The sequence below is a fragment of the Erpetoichthys calabaricus genome, chromosome 3 (assembly GCF_900747795.2).
Source record: "Erpetoichthys calabaricus chromosome 3, fErpCal1.3, whole genome shotgun sequence".
In the NCBI taxonomy this organism is placed as follows: domain Eukaryota; kingdom Metazoa; phylum Chordata; class Cladistia; order Polypteriformes; family Polypteridae; genus Erpetoichthys; species Erpetoichthys calabaricus.
Window position 1 is genome coordinate 154,600,946 of NC_041396.2, and position 20,788 is coordinate 154,621,733.

Genomic DNA, 20,788 nt, shown 5'->3' on the forward strand with positions numbered 1-20,788 from the left:
GTTACATCAAATGCTTTAGTTAATTTCTCCATTTATATATATCCCATTTTTTTCAATTCTAAATTTCAGATTTTTTTTATAGGCTTCTCATTCTAGTATCTGTTAAAATAATACAAGGGAACCAGAAAATGTTTAATTTGGTTCAACTGCTCATTTATTTGTGAAGCACTTTCTAAATGTTTGGAATACATTAGAGTATTTGTAGCATTACATGATACACACTGTACTCTACAAATACTACATATCTGTCTTTTAAATCACATAATTGGAGAAAAGCGGCATATGAGAAGACAAGATACAATGCAGAAAGCTGAATTCAGTCAGTTAAAAAGAAACAATTTTTTTTTTTAGAATAAAGGAGTCTTTTCTTTCTGAATTAAAAGTGACTACAATGAACATTATTAACCCCTGTCCATATATAAGATGTCACCACCAATTATGTACGAGCTGATGCATGTGTGGAGCCAACGACCAATGTGGTTACATGGAAGTGTGTGATAAAATAGTTACGTGACAAGAAAAAAGAAAGTAGAAACAAATACATTTTTCAGGATTCAAAGAATAAAAAACTATAAAATACACTAAGAATGTGCAGAACCTGTCATGGATTACCACCTAATGTGAATGCTTTCATTACAATTCAATAATAAACATTTTTCATTTATTGGTAATCACCAGATTGTAATACTGGATCCAGTTCTTATAAAAAGATAAAACTTTATACATAGTTAATGCTTTAACTAAAGAAGCTTGATGCAAAGCTGAAATTTCAAAAATATGTTTTTACACAAAGTGTTGATGAGTAAGAAGCGCTATAAATAGAAGAAAGTAAATTTACTAATTTGTCCTGTTTAACTCTTTTTTTCCAACATTCCTGTTAGCAGGATTTTTTTAGAAGATTTTCCTCAGTTTAGTTTTACAAATTATTGGTCTATTCAAAATCTATTTTTTGACTTTTCCATTTAATTAAATAATATTTTAGGCAACATCAATAGATAATACACCTTAATAAAAAGATAAGTGTCTGTGTATCTGTGTGTCCGTCCGTTTGTTATGCCTGTTTTGTGGGATTTGTAAAAGCAGTGGTTATGCGCCATCTATTGGAATGAAAAATGCAATGCATTATACTACTACATGTATTACAAAACACATTCTAATAAATGGTGCACTTCAAACGTTAATGCTGAATATGCTGAGGTCTACGGTGATTACTTAGATTTCAACCAATCTTAGATGGGTAGCACAGCTACCAATAGACATAATTTCATTGCTATAACTTAACATTACTATCATAATTAATATTTGACTATATACTGTTATGATGCATTTCTCTTTTGTACACATGGTTGCTTACCCTTTAATAAAATTTGGTGTAAAAAAAAATCCTCAACTGACAGTGCTGAAGCTGAGTCATCAACAATATGGCTAAAATCTACAGAATCTACAGTCAGTATTTGATATCATGTTGTAAGGAAAATAAGTGATTGAAGCATGCATGATTCTGTTTATTGCATGTTCTTTGCTCTCATTTAGTTATTAAAACTAAATAATACATGCTACTCAACTTTTCTTAAAGTGTGATGTTGACTGTTGTTGACACCCACCCTGAATCTGTTAATATCATTATTGTTACCGTTGCCAAGCACATACTGTATGGTATGAAAATATTTCACAGTTCTAGTGAGACGGGAGTAACAGTTAAATTGTCTACCATCCAATTAATTTTTTAAACTCCTTAAAGCAGGACAAAATAAAAAACATAACTGTTTCAAAATTGTCAACAGAAAAGCAGAATACTGTCACATGAGATCTGGTTTATAGATTCTGGTTAACAATATCTTAAAAAATAAACTGGCTCAGTAGCATGTTTGTGTAAAAACGTTTATTTATATATACTCTTAAACGTTGCTCAATCAAATCAACTTTACAAGTCAACAAAGTAATCAACTGTATAATACAATCATCACAACAAACTTCACTATATCTTCCACTCTGAGGTCCTGAAATATCATCGCTACACCATACTACATATTGTCAAGCATATGGGTGTAGTGTGCCTTTTACAGGTACCAATCTGACAGGTGCATGGATGAAGGATTTAGATGTAACTCAGTCTCTTGCATGTTTTCTTCATTTTCCCTCAGACTTGAAGGCAGTGATCCTGGCGCAAGGAAAAGACGCTGTGACCTCCGTCTTTGTTCCCACCAATTCTGGTCCTATGGTTTAAAAGCTCCCCTCAGAAAAACAATGCCATTATTACTGAACAGACCATGGAGGATTTCACATTGGTGTTGGTAGAATCTGTGATTTTTTTTTCCTGTTTCTTTTCTCTCAAATGATTGGCCATTAAAGAGCTGTTTTCTAGTACCCCAATTCTTTCTATATGCCCTTTCTCTACCACATATTGATACACCTCTGTGTTATGGGGTTTATAACCACATCTTCCCTATTGGAAATTTACTACTGCACATTAATCTTTTATAGTATATACTTTATATGAATTTATAAAACATATAAAAACATAACTACATAATACATAATAATTTCATGTACTGCACCTATGGGAATGATTATAATCACTTGCACTACTTTAACAAATGTTTTATGCATAGTTCTTTTTAACCCTCCCAAATGTCTTCTCCTCTTACAGCAATTGAAACATAAATTGAATTCTCAAGCTATGCAAGCAATAACAATTTGCAGTTACTCTATAGAGAAATGCTTAAAAAAATCAAACAACTTGATAGAAATACAAGTTAATTAACAAAAAAGTAAATGACTGTTTTCTGTATATGAGAATGGAAGAGCAAATATAAATATGTGTAAACACATTGTCATGTCTCAGCCAGGGACTGCGCCAGATTCCTCACTAATCTGGGGTTAAAGTTCATGTTTGATGTCTCTTTTATTCATTTTTTATTCTTTTTATGTTGATTATGTGCATCTTCCTTTATTTTTTTTCCATGTATACCAGATGTCTGTGTTATGTTCCATATGTTTTGTGGCTGGCCACCCAAGAGGCAGGGCCACCTGCCAATCACTGCCAGGCCTTCCGCCCAATAAAACTGGAGGGTCTCTCATGAAAGTTGGTGAGTTTTTTGTGTTTCTTTGATTTATTGGATTTCTGAACCCTATTGCTCTGTTTTTTGATCTTGTTATAGATTTTTGTATTAGGACCTTATTTGAATGGAGTACATTTTAATTTAGGCAACTCCATTTTGTCTTTTGTGCTCTATGGAGCTCCATTCTTGTTACAAGCATGTAAGTGGAAATAAACCTTTTTATGTTTGTAAAGATTCAATATTCCATTGTATCTAGTTGTAATTTGGCAGTATACATACCTCTAGTGGACATTTTTGGAAGTGTTTTTGGAACTTTCAGACTCCTCGTTCATGACATACAAATCTTTGCATTTTTGCAATGCATTTTGATATGCTGTCAGACAGAAAATTCTTTTGAGAAAGGTAGGTTTATCTTTGTCTCCATTTAGAAATATCATTAAAAATGGTGAATAACTTGGACATATAAACATAAAAAAAAACTTAATATATACAACTTTTTTGTGTTTCACGGTTTATCTACTTTCAGAGAAGAGAGGAAAGGGAGAAAGGAACACTTTGCTGGAAATAAGCAATATGTTACTTTACCCTCACAGTGTCCTCAAGAGCTGACTCAATGCAGTGCTTTCTAGGTCTTTTTTGACTATATTCTAACACCGACTTTATGGTGCCCCAGACATCAATTTTTTTTCACCATAAAACTAATTTTTATTGACTCACCATATTAACCTGTAGTGCAGATGATTCAGCCTTTTAGCACAAACAAAGTACATTAAATCCATGAAAGTCAATAATGGGTCAAAACTGAACCCAAAGAACATGGCAAAGTTCTAAAAAAATATGTAGTAGCTGTAACATTTGGAAACTTGTTTTGCTTTCTGTAAATTTAGGGCACTTTGCTAAAAGCCTCTACATGTCTGAGCTGAAAAGATTGCTTTTAGGATGTCTGTATGAGTTGTGAGAAAGCAAACACTTCTGTAAATGGTCAGTGGCAGGTAGAAATTAATCCGAAGGACATGGCTGGGTTGAAAATGTGTAGTAGCTGCACAAAATGTGACATTTGGATACTTTTCTGCAAACATTTTTACTTTTTGTAAAGTTATGGCATTATGCTAAAAGCCTTCATATTCCAGAGCTGAAAAGCTGACATTTAGGACATTTTTATGATGAACAAAAAAACACCCTAAATGAAGTAGAAAATCCAATACTGTAATGCCAATGGTGGATCAAAACTGACCCAAAGGATATGAAAGTGTTTAACATGAGTAGTAATTGTACAAAAATATGACATTTAGAAACATTTTTGCTTTGTGTAAATTTGGGTTACTTTACTATAAGCATTTACATTTCTGAGCTGAAATGATGGGTTTTTATTGGAGTTGAACAACCTAACTACCCTAAATTCAGCATTAAAGTCAATGGTTGGTCAAAAATGACCCAGAAGACATGACCAGGTAAAAATTATGGGATATTTAACTTGATTTTACTTTTCATTACTTTGGAAAAATATAAGAAAAGTTACAAAGTTTCTCCCAGAACAGATAAAATTTAGGGTTCTTTACTGATTTCAAATACAGAAATGAGTCAGATTTGACCTTAAGATGTTGAGGGAGTTAAACAACACAAAAGTTAAGGAATATATTTCTTAGTAAGCAGTATGTCACTTCTCCTTACATTACGGGAATAAGCAGTGTGTTACCTAAAATCTTTCCTTGTTGTAGTGGAAGTGAACTCGTCTGGGATCAGCAGAAGAAAAATAGTTGCATAGTTTACTCAGAGTGCGAGAAAGTGATTTGGGTCCACAGGAAAATACTCCAATGTTGCTGCTGAAATAAAAAAAAAGTGGAAAATGTAGACTTTATTATATTATTGGATCATGCATAGACACATGTCAATATCAGTGCTGTTATTTGACTACACAAAAGCCTTTCAAACAGTATTTCACTTCAAATTAGTTCATTTTTGTGCACAGTTGACCTTGGGGTTATCATAGTTTTCTCTGCCAAAAGAGATATGACCCTTTTGGCAGAATGGTACTAGAGCTGAAAAATATAATATCTTTTTTTTTTCAAAGAATTTCTCTATAACACAAAGTATGAAGTTTGGCAGCCATTAACACCTGGGACAACATCATAGGGATGATCAGCATTCCACAGCCTTAATAAGTACTGTGACAATATGTCATTTGTTTGCACATTATGTCTGTTTGTTTAGCTAAAGGGGATTTAGATAAAAGAGGATATTTATATTTTTCTTTATCGTCATCTAAAATAAACATTAAATTCTTTCTTTTGTTTCTTTCATTTTCTTTAGTATACAGTAATCATGTCCTCTTCAAGTCTGTGGTTTTCAATTATTTTTAAGTGTGAAAATGAATGCCTTGAAAATGAATATAAAAATGAAATCGACGAAATTTACATTTTTTTTAACATTTTTTTTTAAATGCAGCTGATGTCTATCAGTACCATGACTGCACCTAACATGATTTTCTATATACTTGTTACTTGATGACTTGTTTCATGGCTCCAAGTCAACTCATTTATTTATATGCACATTTAAAAACTACAGGAGTTGAACCTAACTCCTTTCCAGTTAAATACAATTAAATAACAAATACTACATACATTGTCCCCGATGTTACATTGTAACATCCATCCATCCATTTTCCAAACCGAACACAGGGTCACGGGGGTCTGCTGGAGCCAATCCCAGCCAACACAGGGCACAAGGCAGGAACCAATCCCGGGCAGGGTGCCAACCCACCGCAGGACACACACAAACACACCCACACTCTAGGGCCAATTTAGAATCGCCAATCCACCTAACCTGCATGTCTTTGGACTGTGGGAGGAAACCCACGCAGACATGAGGAGAACATGGAAACTCCACGCAGGGAGGACCCGGGAAGCGAACCCAGGTCCCCAGGTCTCCCAACTGCGAGGCAGCAGCGCTACCCACTGCGCCACGGTGCTGCCCACATTGTAACATTTATACAGTAAATAAAATAACATAGTAGAATATAAAATAAAATAACCTAAAAATGTACATACAAGAAGTAAGAAAATAAAATTAAAGTAAATGTAATACAATAAACAACAGATTATGAAAAAGAGGGCAAAAGTTATTAAAATGAGATTAAAAGTAACATATTAGGGGACTCGACAAAAACCCTAGGAGAACCTCAAAATGAAAAAAGTTGGGTCTTTAATTTAGATTTAAACTCATCAATAGAACAGCAGGACTTAAAGTTGGACAAGAGACTATTCCAAAGTCTGGGGGCAGCTACAGAGAAAGTCCGGTTGCCTTTGGTTTTGAGACGAGAGTGAGGACCTAAGAGAAGCTGTTGTGAAGATGACCTAAGTGACCGGGAGGCTGAATATGGAAATATCAGATATGAAATGTATTGAGGGGTAAATCCATTGAATGCTTTAAAAACAAACAGCAACATTTTAAAATCAACTCTGAATTTCACAGGTAACAAGTAGAGAAAAGCCAAGCAAAATGACACCTTTTATTGGCTAACTAAAAAGATTACAATATGCAAGCTTTCGAGGCAACTCAGGCCCCTTCTTCAGGCAAGTTGTCTTGCCTGAAGAAGGGGCCTGAGTTGCCTCGAAAGCTTGCATATTGCAATCTTTTTAGTTAGCCAATAAAAGGTGTCATTTTGCTTGGCTTTTCTCTACATTCATAATGGCTAACACGGTACAACACCCTAGTACAACAGGTAACAAGTGCAACAGAAGTGATATGTTGTCTTTTCTTTGCTGCAGTTAAAAGTCTAGCAGCTTCATTCTGAATCATTTGAAGTCTAGAAAGTATGGAATGGGGCAGCCCCATATACAGGTATTTACAGTACTCAAGCCGAGAGGTGATAAATGCATAGATAACTATTTTCAGGTTCCCATGAGATAAAATTGTCTTTAACTTGGCTATAGTTCTAAGACAGGGGTAGGCAACGTCAGTCCTGGAGAGCCGCAGTGGTTGCAGGTTTTTGTTCCAACCCAGTTTCTTAATGAGCAATCAATTATTGCTGATGAAACACTTATTGCTTAAGTGATAGTTTGATGCTTCATTTTAGTGGTCTCGCTTGTTAAGTCTCCCCGCCCTTAATTGCTTTTTTCAATCTTAAACAGCTGCATTCAATGTGTTAATAGCTCCTTATTTAGTAATAAGATGTAAAAGACAAAGCAGCCAGAAGTTCTCCATCTAGCTGCTAGATGGAGAACTTCTGGCTGCTTTGTCTTTTACATCTTATTACTAAATAAGGAGCCATTAACACACTGAATGCAGCTGTTTAAAATTGAAATAAGCAATTAAGGGCGGGGAGACTTAACAAGCGAGACCACTAAAATGAAGCATCAAACTATCACTTAAGCAATAAGGGTTTCATCAGCAATAATTGATTGCTCATTAAGAAACTGGGTTGGAACAAAAACCTGCAACCACTGCGGCTCTCCAGGACTGACGTTGCCTACCCCTGTTCTAAGATGATAAAAGCTGCCCCTTACAACACTGCTGACTTGTTTATTAAAATTCAATGAAGCATCCAAAAAACACACCAAGGTTTTTAACCTCATTATGCAAATTTACGGACAGTGGACCAAGCACACCGCTAAGAATTTGGGGGGCCAAATATAATGACTTCAATTTTGTTTTCATTTAGTTGAAGGAAGTTCCTTGCCATTCAGTATTTAATATCATTTAAGCAATTGAAAAGGTTCTTCAAATAGAAGGTGCTATCAGCTATAACTGGTAGGTAAAACTGTATGTCATTAGCATAACAATGATACAAAAAAATTGTATTTTTTGAAGATAGAGCCAAGGGGTAGCAGGTATAGTGAGAATAAAAGAGGCCCTAAAATTGAACCTTGGGGAATGCCACATTTAATGGCAGTGGAGGATGAGGAACAGTTACTTATTCTGACAGAGAAGCTTCTTTGTTTCAGGTTAGTAAATAAACCATTTTAACACTGGGCCCTGTAAACCAACTTCTGCCTCCAAGCATTTTGAAGGAATATCATAGTTGATTGTGTCAAAAGCTGCTCTAAGGGCTCCAGTATCTCAGCTACTGTCTGTGTAGAATTTACAAGCTCTCCTTATGTCTACAAATATCATGTTTTTTCTTGGTCCTTTTCGCTCATCTCTAAAGTTATGCACGTTAGTTTGACTGGGCTATAATTCAAACAATATTGAGCTCTAAAGTAGTCATTCTGGGGTTCCTTTACTTCCACTTTTTTGAGATGCCAGTTGCAGACTTGCTCCTTGGGACAAGTGCCTTGTCAAATGGATCAAAGGGCAGCATTCTGATAAATGAGGCCTGTAATTCTTGAACAAAAATGAAAATTTGATGCTTAGCTTCAACACAATGGCAATGCATCAATGAGCAGAGGTCTTCAGTCTCTCCGTAAGGCTTTCATTGTTGGTTTGGTTTCTTATGAGACTTTTGGGGGACTGTACATCCGTACCTCTGGGTATGTGGGCGTCTGCTTATAGCACTGATCTACTTTTTAAGTCAAGCATGCAAAGCAAGATTACCATTTTCTTAGCTACCAAGTGGTGGTGAACTATTGGCCTGTTGAGCTGTAAATATGGTTCGATTGAGTCAGAGAGGATTTGCTGAGATCAGGTAAAGATGATACATGGAAATTAAATACAATATTTTTGATGAAATGCAGGAATCAAACACGAGACACCAAAGCAAGGCTCTGATAAACTTGGAATTTAAAAAAGTGAAGACATTTCAAGTAAAGCAACCACACCTAACATCCTGAAGCAGTAAACTCAAGTGTCCCCTGAAACAGAGATGTCCATTTGGTAGTTGAAAGTCACTTGCAAATTAACAAAAAATCAAGTAATTAGTATTTATGCTTCTGTGAAATGATCTTCCTGTTTACACGAGAGATACCCTTTCAGTCTCAGCTTTTAAATCCAAGCTGAAGACTTTCTACTATAGTATTGGCATACCATGATTAGAGCTGTTCAATAGGCTGTTCGTATTGCAACTTTTTTGGACATCAGTTGAAAAATAAAACCTTAATAGTCATTATGAACTATTTTGACCCTTCTCTATTCGTTTTTTCTCATTGGTATCTTGTTATAGCACTTGGTACCCTGTTTCTTTGCCAAGCAGCAATTCCTGCCCATGAAAAGTAACAGCAGAGATACTGGGGGTTTTAGGATTCCACAAAAATATGAATTGATCTGCTTCATATTACACTGTCTGGCAGGTACTCATGAGGAATGAAAAAAAGGCTTTTGTTTTCTAGGAATGTTGTTTACTGGATTTTTTGTTTTCCTGTCTTTCATTGTCAATTGGTCATATTTCAATTATAAATTTAATAGAATTTATTTTGTTCTGATTTGTTTATTTTAATCATTTAATTCTGTTTTACTGTATGTTTAATATAATGTGTGTGTTTATGTACAGTGTTTTGTATAGTTTAATAATGTACTGTTAGTGTATTATGGCTGTAAATACAGTATGAGTGGGCACTCTTTGTCAGAGAATAGTACCTCACAAAATTTATAAACTTGAATAGGATAGTTGTGCTGAGAAGTTAAATTAAAATATAAAAGAAATCCATCCATCCATTTTCCAACCCGCTGAATCTGAACACAGGGTCACGGGGGTCTGCTGGAGCCAATCCCAGCCAACACAGGGCACAAGGCAGGAAACAATCCTGGGCAGGGTGCCAACCCACCGCAGGACACACACAAACACACCCACACACCAAGCACACACTAGGGCCAATTTAGAATCGCCAATCCACCTAACCTGCATGTCTTTGGACTGTGGGAGGAAACCGGAGCGCCCGGAGGAAACCCACGCAGACACGGGGATAAAAGAAATACATTTTTGTTTTCTTTGATATTACAATTTAACTGCATTTGTATATAATGTTCGAATTTTGTTGTGGCACACTTATTCTTGAAGGATATTTGTTGAGATATCTTTGAGATATCTTGGACAGATTATGTTGTACACCGTTTTTAAATTTCTGAATCTCCCATTAAAGAAAGTACAGTATTGGCAAATTTTCAAACTCATCAATCCTAAAACGAAGAAGCATTATATGTGACTTTAATATCAAATTACTGTTTCAATTTTACCTTGAAACCAACACCAACTTGCATATTTTCCTCTTTTTCACTTCCAGTAAGTGCTACTTACAGAAGGCAGATCTCAATTTAAAGATAATGAAACACCAGGGGCCTCATGTATAATGCTGTGCGTAGAATTCACCCTAAAACATGTTGTATGGACAAAAGTGGAAATGTGCATACGCACAAAAAAATTCAGTTGCACAAAACCGTGCATAAGCCAACTTCCACGCACTTCCGCTCCATAAATCCCAGCCAGTGTGAAAGTAATGCACGTGCACGCGCCTGCCACCCGACTCTGACTCCTCCCAGAATTACGCCCCTTTGAACATGCAAATCAATATAAATTGCCTATTATGTTCAGTGTTTTGTGAAAAGACAATTGCAAAAGTACAGAAAAAAACAAACTTCTGTGAATGTGAAGTGGAGGCAAGGAAAAGCATACTATTTGTTGACTTAAGCAGTATTATAAGCAACAAAAGGAAAGTGATGGAGTGATACAGTGTGGCGGAGACATGTTCAGAAAGTCGCACAGTAACTGAAATATAAAAGAAGTGGTTCGATGTCAAAATCGAGGTGAAAATGTGAGTTGTAGCCCGCTGTCAGAGTCAGCTGATTAGCATGCAGAGAAAAGAAAAAAAATTAGGGAAACAGTGAAGAGAAAAAGGTCGAAATGTACACTTTAACCTCGAAATTTCTGTTGTAGTTTATTTTGTCATTAATAGAACATTGTAAACTTCATCTTAAAATCAATGTTTAATTAACTAGAGTTTCTCAAATTCCATTGTAACTAAAGTAGCATATGTTCCCCAACATTAATCACTACGTGCTTCTTAAACGGGCTTTCTCTTTTGTAGACAGAAATGCGTAGACACTGATCATGATTGCATTCATGATATTACATCTCTTTGAACATTTTAGATTAGTAAGATGTATATTTGATATCATTTTCATAATGAAATGCATTAAAGCATGTATTAAACATGTTGGGACACAGCAGTAGTGAAGAGCTGGCACCCCGTCCAGGGATTGTTCTTGCCTCCCCCATCCAGGGATTGTTTTTGCATCCCCCGTTCAATGGATTATTTCTGCCTAATGCAAGATGCTTGCTGGGACATACGCGACCTGGATTGGAGTAATTTAATGCAGCAGTACTGTCTCTGTCAAACATACTAACCCCCAATTCCTGTCTTTTCATTTTCTATCTCCACGTAACCAATTGCCAGCCAATAAGCACTGTAATAAATGTAAAGCCAGCTGTAAGCTTAAAACGTCGATTCTTCAAAACTTTTATGGAACATTGAAAAATATTCATTATACATGTTTAATTACTCCATCCATCCAGGGTCGAGCCAGTCCCAGCAAGCATCAAGCGCAAAGCAGGGACAAGTTCAAATGGACTGTAGCATGACTGAGTAGAATCCATACAGATGCTTGTGGCTTTCTTTAGGCAGCATGTGCTATAAATGTCCTCCAGGGCTGGAAGCTGTATCCGGATAATCCTCTGTGCTCTCAACACAATCCACTGTACAGCTTTCGGATCAACTGCTGTGCAGCTATGATACCACACACACATGCAACGGGTTGAAATGTTGCACTGACAGTAACAACACTAAAGTAGCTATGGTATTTGGAATAGTTTGTTCATTCCGTGGACCTTTATATTGTTAGAGAATGAGTACAATCAAGTAAATTAAATTTGTAAACGATATGCAGTTAATTTTGATATATTTCATAAATCCTGCATCACTGATGTGAATCTGAAAAAAAGGGAGACCACATAGAAACAGTAGCACTGCTTTGATGCTGGGTGCTGCCAGTGTGCAAAACTGAGCAGAAACATGCATATGCAATGGTGTAGGCTGCTGTGAGAATGTGCTTTATGGCAAGTTTAGTTTTTAAACATTGCGATGTGAGTGTGTAAATGGGCGTATGCAATATTTTTGTGCGTACACACCGTTTATACATGAGGACCCAGAAGACTGTGTGTGGGGGTAGGAAGTTACTCACTGTCACTGGCTGCTTGAGCATGGAAACCTCAGTATCAGTGGATTGCTTCTGCTTTATGAAGTCTTCCTAGCGGCTTGAGCGCAAGCAAAAGAGAACAAAAGTGCATGAGCACCTCAGTCCTCCTGATGCTTTAAGTTGTATCGATTAAGTTAAATGATCTTCCTAACCATAATAGTATAACATGCAAGCAAGAAAAACAAAAAGTTATGTAGCTATGAATGATTTGCCTTGTGATGTTATGCACAAGAGTAAAAAAAACATGTACTCATTATTAACCTTACACTAAACTGACTTTACAGCACTGTTATCTGTAGCACCATTATCTACAAATTACAATGATTCACATTTTCACTGTCAGTGTAATTTACTACAATGACCAGACATCTTGGTTACAGGGACCGTCCTGATTTCAGGTTGTGTATTACAATAAATAACTGAAGAATATCAAAATGTCTTGTTTTTAGCAGGCTGTCTGTCTCAAAAAAACATATGCATGGGCATAATATGCTACAAAAGTGTCCCAAATTTCATCGCCTTATAATGTAATGTGAGTGTCACATTCACCTGATATCCGCAATGGTTGTTTGCTGTAATAAAGTTTGTCTTTCACTTCCCTAACTGTAGCGATAAGTGAATAGCTTTGATAGTCCTGTGTCATAAAAATTTCAATGTCCAGACATGCTTAACAAAAGAAAGAATTAATTACTAAAGCATTTTTTAGGTACATTAATTGTGGTGAGTGTGAGTTAGAGTGCTCCTAGTGATGGACTCTAGTCCTGTTCAGGCCTGTTTTTAGCCTTTTGCCCTATCCCAGATTTAGGGCTGCAGTGCCTGCTACAGTCCTTGAACGCACCTGAATTGCCATTGGTAGTGTGTCAGACTTTTTGACATTTAAAAAATTTATTATAAAGTAATTTACTTTCAATTTTGAACTTTCAAACTTGTTAGTGTCCTGTATAGTACAAAGCAAATAATAAAGGGAGGAAAGAAACAAGTTACATGTATGCCCTCAACCATAACATGCCTCTTAGTTTAAGTCTGCAGTGTGCATTTTTGATGCCTTTCAAAAATTCCAAATATGTAGGGAATATAATATGGTATAAGAGGAGACCAGGCATCCAGACAAGTTATACCCTGGTAACCCTGTTTCATTTCAACAAAAAATACAGCCAATAGTGGTTCAAACAAAAAGTACTAATTATCGCTGAAGGTGTTGAATAGACTAATAGTAGCTCTGTCCTCTGCTAAAGTCAGTTTGGCAACTGATGCCATCTTCCGGGAACATTACAGTTTTAATAGGCTGAGACTGGAAGGGGCGGAGGTTTCTTGGGGTGGGGAGCAGATTCAGTCATCCATCTTGGCTATTTTTTCTTGGCTGCAGAGGAGGAGGAAGGAGAAGATAATGTTAGTGTCAGCACCTCCTCTCATCCTGGGGAGGTACTGCTTACCCTCATTAGATCTGGGAAGGTGGTCCCCAGACGCACATGTGTGACAATGGGTACAAGGATATACACAACACAGAAAAGATTAAGATTTCTCTTAGATACGTATCCTTGCAATTTTAGCATCATAAATCTACAAAAAGTACATTCTTCTACTTGTTATATATTTCAACAAGACAGAGGCTAAGCGGAACCCTAAAACTTAATATTGATTTACATCTTTGGGTTTTTATTGCAATAAAACCTAAACTTAACACCAATACTAAAACTTATTTGAATGGTTAGGAGTCACAAGGAATCTGTGTAGTGGCTTAGCAATGGATTGTGCAGATTGTGCAAAGCACAAGGGCCTACGAGCTTGGGGGGCCTACTCAGGGCTGTATAGATTTTTTTTTTTAAAGTTTAATTAATTAAATAAAACAGTGGTTTCAACAGTTTCAACAGAGACGTTTCGTCAGGGGAGTAAAAAAGTAAAAAAAAAAATATACTAAAATGATAATGTAAAATACATCTGTCCACTGGTCTGTGCTATAAATTTGTTTTCTGTATGATTTCAATAATTTTTATCATCTTTATAGTAAAAATCGCTGAATTGGCACATTTCCTTACCTCGGACTGCACTCTTCCTCACACACTGGGTTTATGCATGCAGTTGTCGCTTGCCTGTTGCTGTCTCTCTCTATGTTGCCAATATAACTTTTGCAGACACGTTTATTATACACCCTGACTTTCCACAGTCCGGCTAATATCTTTACTGAATGTGTGTGACATATTTAGTCTTGCTGATCGGACATAAAACCGCAGTGAAAAGGCATAAGGTGAGGCAGACAGTACCGTGCCGCCCTGAAAGAGGCGGATGTGATCCCAACAGGTGCTCATTGCTGCTGCTCTTCTACACAGACGCTCTAGGTGCCAGTAAGTTAGCGATATCAGGAAGTCAAGTGCACTGCAGTGGTCCATTTATTTTTATTTTTTGTTCCGACTGACTGACAAAATTTAAGATTAAGATTTTTAAAACTAAAGTAAAATAAGGAGGACTTTTACAAGAAGGATAGGTTTATAGACTTCATTTACAAATAAAGGTAAGACCATAAACAGCTTTCAATTTTATAAAAGATGGGATCAGACTAAGAAAAAAAAATCCAATATTTAAATTTTGACCTTAAATAAAATATTCTTTTGTTTTTCTTGTTATCCTTTTGTTGAACAGTCTGTATTAAAATTCATTAAAGCATCAGAATTAAAAGCTATTGAAAACAACTAAATATTTCAATTAAAGTCAAAATTTAAATCCGTTTTTTTTGTACACCACTCAATACTTTCACTTGTATTGAATGAGTATGAATTGTGGAATTGCAACGGCAAATTTAGAACACATGGAGGGGGCAGAGCAAATTTTCTCTCTTAGCTTTAAATGTAACTTTCTTTCTTAGGCAAATATGTGCCTTACCTATGTGTGTGTAAAGAATGCTGTTGAGATATGAAACATAACCAGTAGTCAATGCGCATGCTGCCAACTGAATAGTGAATAAGCTACTCCTTTGGGTTCATATATTTGTAAATCTGACTCTGAAGGAGTAAGTCAGTGCCTCACCAGCCATGAACCTCACCGCACGTCACTGAGTCTCAATGCAGTGGCTTCAACGTTCAATGTCTTGTTACCATCAACTCTGACCTCGATGGCTGACAATGGATTGTATGCTGCTGCCGATCTTCTCGTTGAACACTATACTCTTGCACCGACGTTTCACCGGCGTTTCCCGCTCAATTGTTGTAATTTCGTGCAAGTTTAAAATCAATCCTGTCAACCAATTTGACTGTTTTCAAGCTGAACTGTTGCTGATAGATCACTGTGCACTGTTGTCTACTTCCAGTGACGTGTTTGCACGACTTACATGTTACTGCTGTCTATACCAATGACTGTCGCTGCATGTGAACAATCATTCTCCAAGTTAAAACTCATCAACAATGACCTCAGAAGCACCACGTTGCAAGACAAACTTCGTGGCTTGGCTGTAATTTCAATCGAAAACAAGCATGCCAGACAACATGACATGTCAAACATTGTTGAGGCTTTTGCACAACAGAAGGCATGCAAGCGAGTATTTTAAGGTACCCGCTGTGGCAAACCCTAACGGGAGCAGCCAAAAACAGAAGAAGAAGTGATATTATAAGTAATAGGAGTTGTGACTTGTCAGTCAGTTCCATTTTTGTAAGCTTTAACAGTTTAATATATCTGTAATCTGTTTTCTTATGTACCTTAGTATGGCTTACTGTGCATTAGTGTCACCACTGTGAGGATTTATGAGTCTGGCCACTTTATGGTGTCCATTTTCTCAGAACTTGTGTAAAACGGGTCAATTGTGCAGTAGTATCCTGTCAGCCGGTTTTGTTTTAATTTGCTACAAATTGAAGTTGTTTCATTTTGTAGCACAGAACAGTTTCTACTTTCTTGCTTACATTACATTTTAATCATCTTCTTTCACAAAGTTGTTTTGGAAACGTAAGCGGGTCCACATTTTACATATATTTATGTACAACTACTACTACCCACACCTCCAACATTCCATTCTCACAATTTATTTCTTTTTTTATTATAGCAGCTGTAAAGTGATTTAAAAAGTTATTACAAATTTCATTTAAAGAGCTGGGTTGTTTGTCACCAGTGTGACGCCACAGCCCGGCTGGCCCCTAGGATTTAGTTGCCATTAAATTACTAACAGTTATGCTAGACAGGAGGGGCCCACCTCAGGGCGCTGCTCAGGGGCCTTCAGCAAGTTAGCTATGCTACTGAATCTGTGGCTGGGAAAAAACATGAACTCACCCAAAAAAAAACACATAAAGTGCCCAAACATGCAAAAGTTTAGCATCACTAATGCACATGACACTTATTTCTTAGATTATAAAAGGAAACCTTCTCAAATTTAAGGCACACACTCAGAAAACTGAACCTGGAACACAAGTAATGGAAGATGGACACTAGCTATCCTTGCTTTAAGTACATTTTCTGAGCAATAATTAATAACACTATATACACAATGGAAAAAATAAAGCAAGAGTATATGATTTGTTTAAGTGAAAAATGCAGTAAAGCATGTAAATTTAAGTGTAAAATTAATACAACAGAGACAATAATCAAAGTGAATGAGTATGAAGGAAATAAAGAATTGGAGGCTGTTGGTTTCAAATGCAACAAAATGTGATCTGCAGTTCTCCCTTAATTTCTAAGAGAAGGACTGCTGACGAACTGACAGCCCTGTCATACCACAGAAAGTCGTACCACGGATGGCTGTCAGCAATGCGTCTGAATTCAGCATTCCAGTTTGGCCTGCCATAGAATGTCTTCTGTTGTAGCCCAGTGATAACGTCTCTCTTCTCATCACAGTGTAGTGCGATATGAGCAGCCTGAGGGAGCAGAAAACACAAATGGGTATTTTATGTAATTTCACTATGCTTTTTGTTCTGTAGCATTTTTAAAAGTTTCATATCAACAGTAAAATATTCTAATACATTCTGTGTGGAAATATTTTAACCCTGTGCAAGGATGAAATCTTGTATACCTCATCATTTATTTATCCATAAGCTGGCTTCTCAACTGCAAAGCTTATGCAGTATTCGCAAAAGGGATATGTGGCACCACAGTAATGCTCTGAAATTATTTAATTTGCTAATGTAAATTCTTATAGATAGTTTAGGGCCACTGATTTTGATAGAATGAGATTTGTGCTAGCAAATAATGATAGTTGCCATTCTGTCATACTTGACTTAATGTGGAGTCTCACTGGCCTTTCATTTTTTATCTTTTGTGGCATCTACCTCATGTTTGGGAATTTTCACTTGTTAAGATTCATTTGCGTGTCGTAATTACATTTCACTCCCTTGTTTACTGCACACTTCTTCATGAGTTGCATTTGTTCTCCTTTTAAACTTTGCTTTAGCTACTCTTTCTAAACTTGCTTTTCCCTATTCAGGTAATTCATTTTGCTGAGCTTGACACATTACCATTGCAGTGCCTTTTCATGCATTTTTATTTATATTAGGCATCATTGAATGCCTAAATATACTTAGCAATGTGGTAGAAGTGCTAATTTAAAAGCTCTTTTCCTTGAGTTTCAGCAAAACCAGCTTAACCTGGAAGCAATTGTAGGTGCTGGGAGGACAGCAATAGCCCTTTATTAAACCGTTATTAGTGTCGGGTTGTTGCTTCATTTACTGTATACAGCATCTGCAGTGATAATGTTTACAATACTCTATCTGTTTAAGTGCCTTTTTTCCTCCACACCTCCCAGCAAGCTTTGTCCACATCTACCCGACTCTGGCTCGCTTGCTGGGTCTACAGCAGTCCTTTTTATTGTCCTTGACCAGGAAGCACTTCTGTCCTTCCATTCACATGACTTGCTAGCACTTCTGGGTCAGAAGGAGTACTCAAGTTTTCTTAAGCCCGGAGGTACGTCTGGGCTTTTGTCCCTGTGACTGGGTAGTACTTCCGGGCTATGGGTGAGATGTGACTCCCCAGGTTCTTTTGCAGCGTCCCCTGGTGGCACCTGCGGTACCCAGCACGGCTATGATATTAAACTACATGTACCATAGAACCCTGTGGGAATCTGGGGCACCACTGCAGTCCAAGGAAGCTGCCATCTAGTGTCTTGGGGGAAGTAGTGTCTCAAAGAGGTTGCCTTCCCCCATCCTTCCACTCTGTGGGCGTCCTGTCCGTCTATCACTATCTCTTACATATATTTCTCTTCTGGTTCGTCCTGCTTCCACTTCAAAACCGGTCCCGCCCACACGCAGCTGACACGGCATTTCTCGATTCCCTATTCGCCCTCTTCCAAACCCTTCCCCACACTGCCTGCGGCTCCTCTTCAAAACCGGTCCCGCTTACACACAGCCGACACGGCATTTCTCAATTCCTATTCGTCCTCTTCCAAACCCTTCCCCACGCTGGATGCGGCTCCTCTTCAAAACTGGTCCCGTCCACACGCAGCCGACACGGCATTTCTCAATTCCTATTCGTCCTCTTCCAAACCCTTCCCCACGCTGCCTGCGGCCTCCCATACACCTTGCTATTTTCGTTATACTGCAACAGTAGTTTCCTAAGCCTTTGTTATAAAATGAATAACAGTATCTTCTCTGTCGACGGGTTTTTGTACAACATCATCTCTATTCTGGGACCCGGCAACTGCCTGTTCCTATCAGTGGGTTATTTCTTGACACAAATGGTCGATGAAGGCAATGCACTCTCACTATGACATAGGGCAGTAGATTTCGTTGCATCACATTGGGACAGATTTGGAGACATTCTTCCTGTTGTTCTTTCCAATGCAAATCGAGTTATCACAACAAGTCAGGAGTACTATCAATACATGGCAACATCTGGAGTTTATGGTGGTGAAGCTGAAATTCAAGCTCTTTCAGAGGTTCTCCATGCTACCATTGTCATTTACTTCACATACAACCCCTACATCCCACCTTTCATTTACAATTCTGGAAATACTCTCTTCATTTACCTTCTGTACTCAAGACAACTGGACAATGGCCACTATGAAGCCTTCCTACCAATTCTGATCATGTCTTCACAGCAGCATATAATGTCTGATAACACCAACACATCAGTCCTCAGTCATTCTTCTCTTCCACAAAACACTACAGGTTCATCTACTGGTACAACCTTCCTCTGCGACATTTGTAGTAAACCTTTCAAAACAAAACCCAGCCTTGCCAAACACAAGAATATTCACTGCAGCAACAAATTGTTTCAGTGTCACACTTGCACAAAACATTTCACAACACAGAACTATCTTCACAAACACACAAAAATTCACTCCGCTGAAAAATGACCTGACTCCCACTCCAGTAACACATTCTTCCAGTGCGATTCCTGCAACAAAACGTTTCAAACGCGAACCTCACTTGCTAAACACAAGAAAAGGCATTCTTCCCAACAACTATATGAGTGCCAGAAATGCAATAAGAAGTTCACTACACAGGATTGTCCAACTAAACACAACAAAGCTCATTCACAACTCTTGCAATGCGACATCTACAAAACAATGTTTCCAAACCAACGCAGTCTCAGCAGACATACACACAATCCTCTTCCCGTTACCACATGTACTTCTTCACCTAATTTCTCTCTTCCCATCCAAGAGTACAACATTGGGACTCCAGACCAGCAGTGCAAACACTGTCATGCACTATACTGGCCTGCTGAGCGTAATACATCCAACAAGTACTCGAGGTGCTGCCACAATGGTAAAGTAGCTTTATCAACTTTCCTGGAGCCACCTGTGTCTTTACAACAGATTCTTACACAGCAAACATCAGAAGCTAAAAATTATCGTGAACACATTCAAGAATACAACTCTTCTCTATCGTTTGCTTCCATGGGTGCACAGATAACTCAACCTTCTGGCCACGGACTATACTGTTTTAAATCCATCCATCCATCCATTTTCCAACCCGCTGAATCCGAACACAGGGTCACGGGGGTCTGCTGGAGCCAATCCCAGCCAACACAGGGCACAAGGCAGGAACCAACCCTGGGCAGGGTGCCAACCCACCGCAGACTGTTTTAAATACACAGGCAAATTTATCACCAAATCTCTCCACTATACGCTAACACTTCTACCTCTCCAGGATATGGACAGTTGTATGTTTTTGACACAGCACAAGCTACTGAAGTACGCTTACAAAATAAAGCAAACTCAGCATGCAGCGAAAATTTACTTCTCCAGCTAGATTCCATGCTCAGAACCATCAACCCCTTCGCTAAATCATACAAACACATGCATGATATCACTTAGTCCAATCCAACAGCATCTGTACGAATGGTTTTCAAGGAAAACCCTAGGCAGGATTTACGACGATACAATGCCCCGACATGTCACACCGATGTTGCAGTGATTTTCGTCAGAGAAGATGGCGAACCGCCTGCCAAATGGACATTTGCATCTATCCCATAGGCAACTCCTGTAAACAGATTTCCACGCTCAATATGAATTGCGATCCTATGGTTTACCCACTTTTATTCCCTTATGGAGACATTGGCTGGCACAAAGATTTACAACATGTTCCCGATAAAAGAACCGTCAAGCGAATAAGGCTTACTCAATTACTCAATGCCAATTTTACGCGTACAAATTAGCAATGAGGAATACATTTAGTATTTTGCACTCC

The 20,788-nt window shown here is 37.6% G+C and overlaps 1 protein-coding gene across 1 annotated transcript in view; it reads right to left on the reverse strand.

The window, feature by feature from the left end:
• Positions 1-4,758: 4,758 nt before the first annotated feature.
• Positions 4,759-20,788, reverse strand: part of LOC114649378 (NADPH oxidase 3-like) — a 70,460-nt gene continuing 54,430 nt past the window's right edge. Inside the window, exons 12-13 of the mRNA XM_051924721.1 lie at positions 16,893-17,017; positions 4,759-4,885 (exon numbers count right to left, since the gene is read on the reverse strand). Of these exons, the coding sequence (XP_051780681.1) occupies positions 4,759-4,885; positions 16,893-17,017 (252 nt within the window). The remainder of the gene's footprint in view (positions 4,886-16,892; positions 17,018-20,788) is intronic.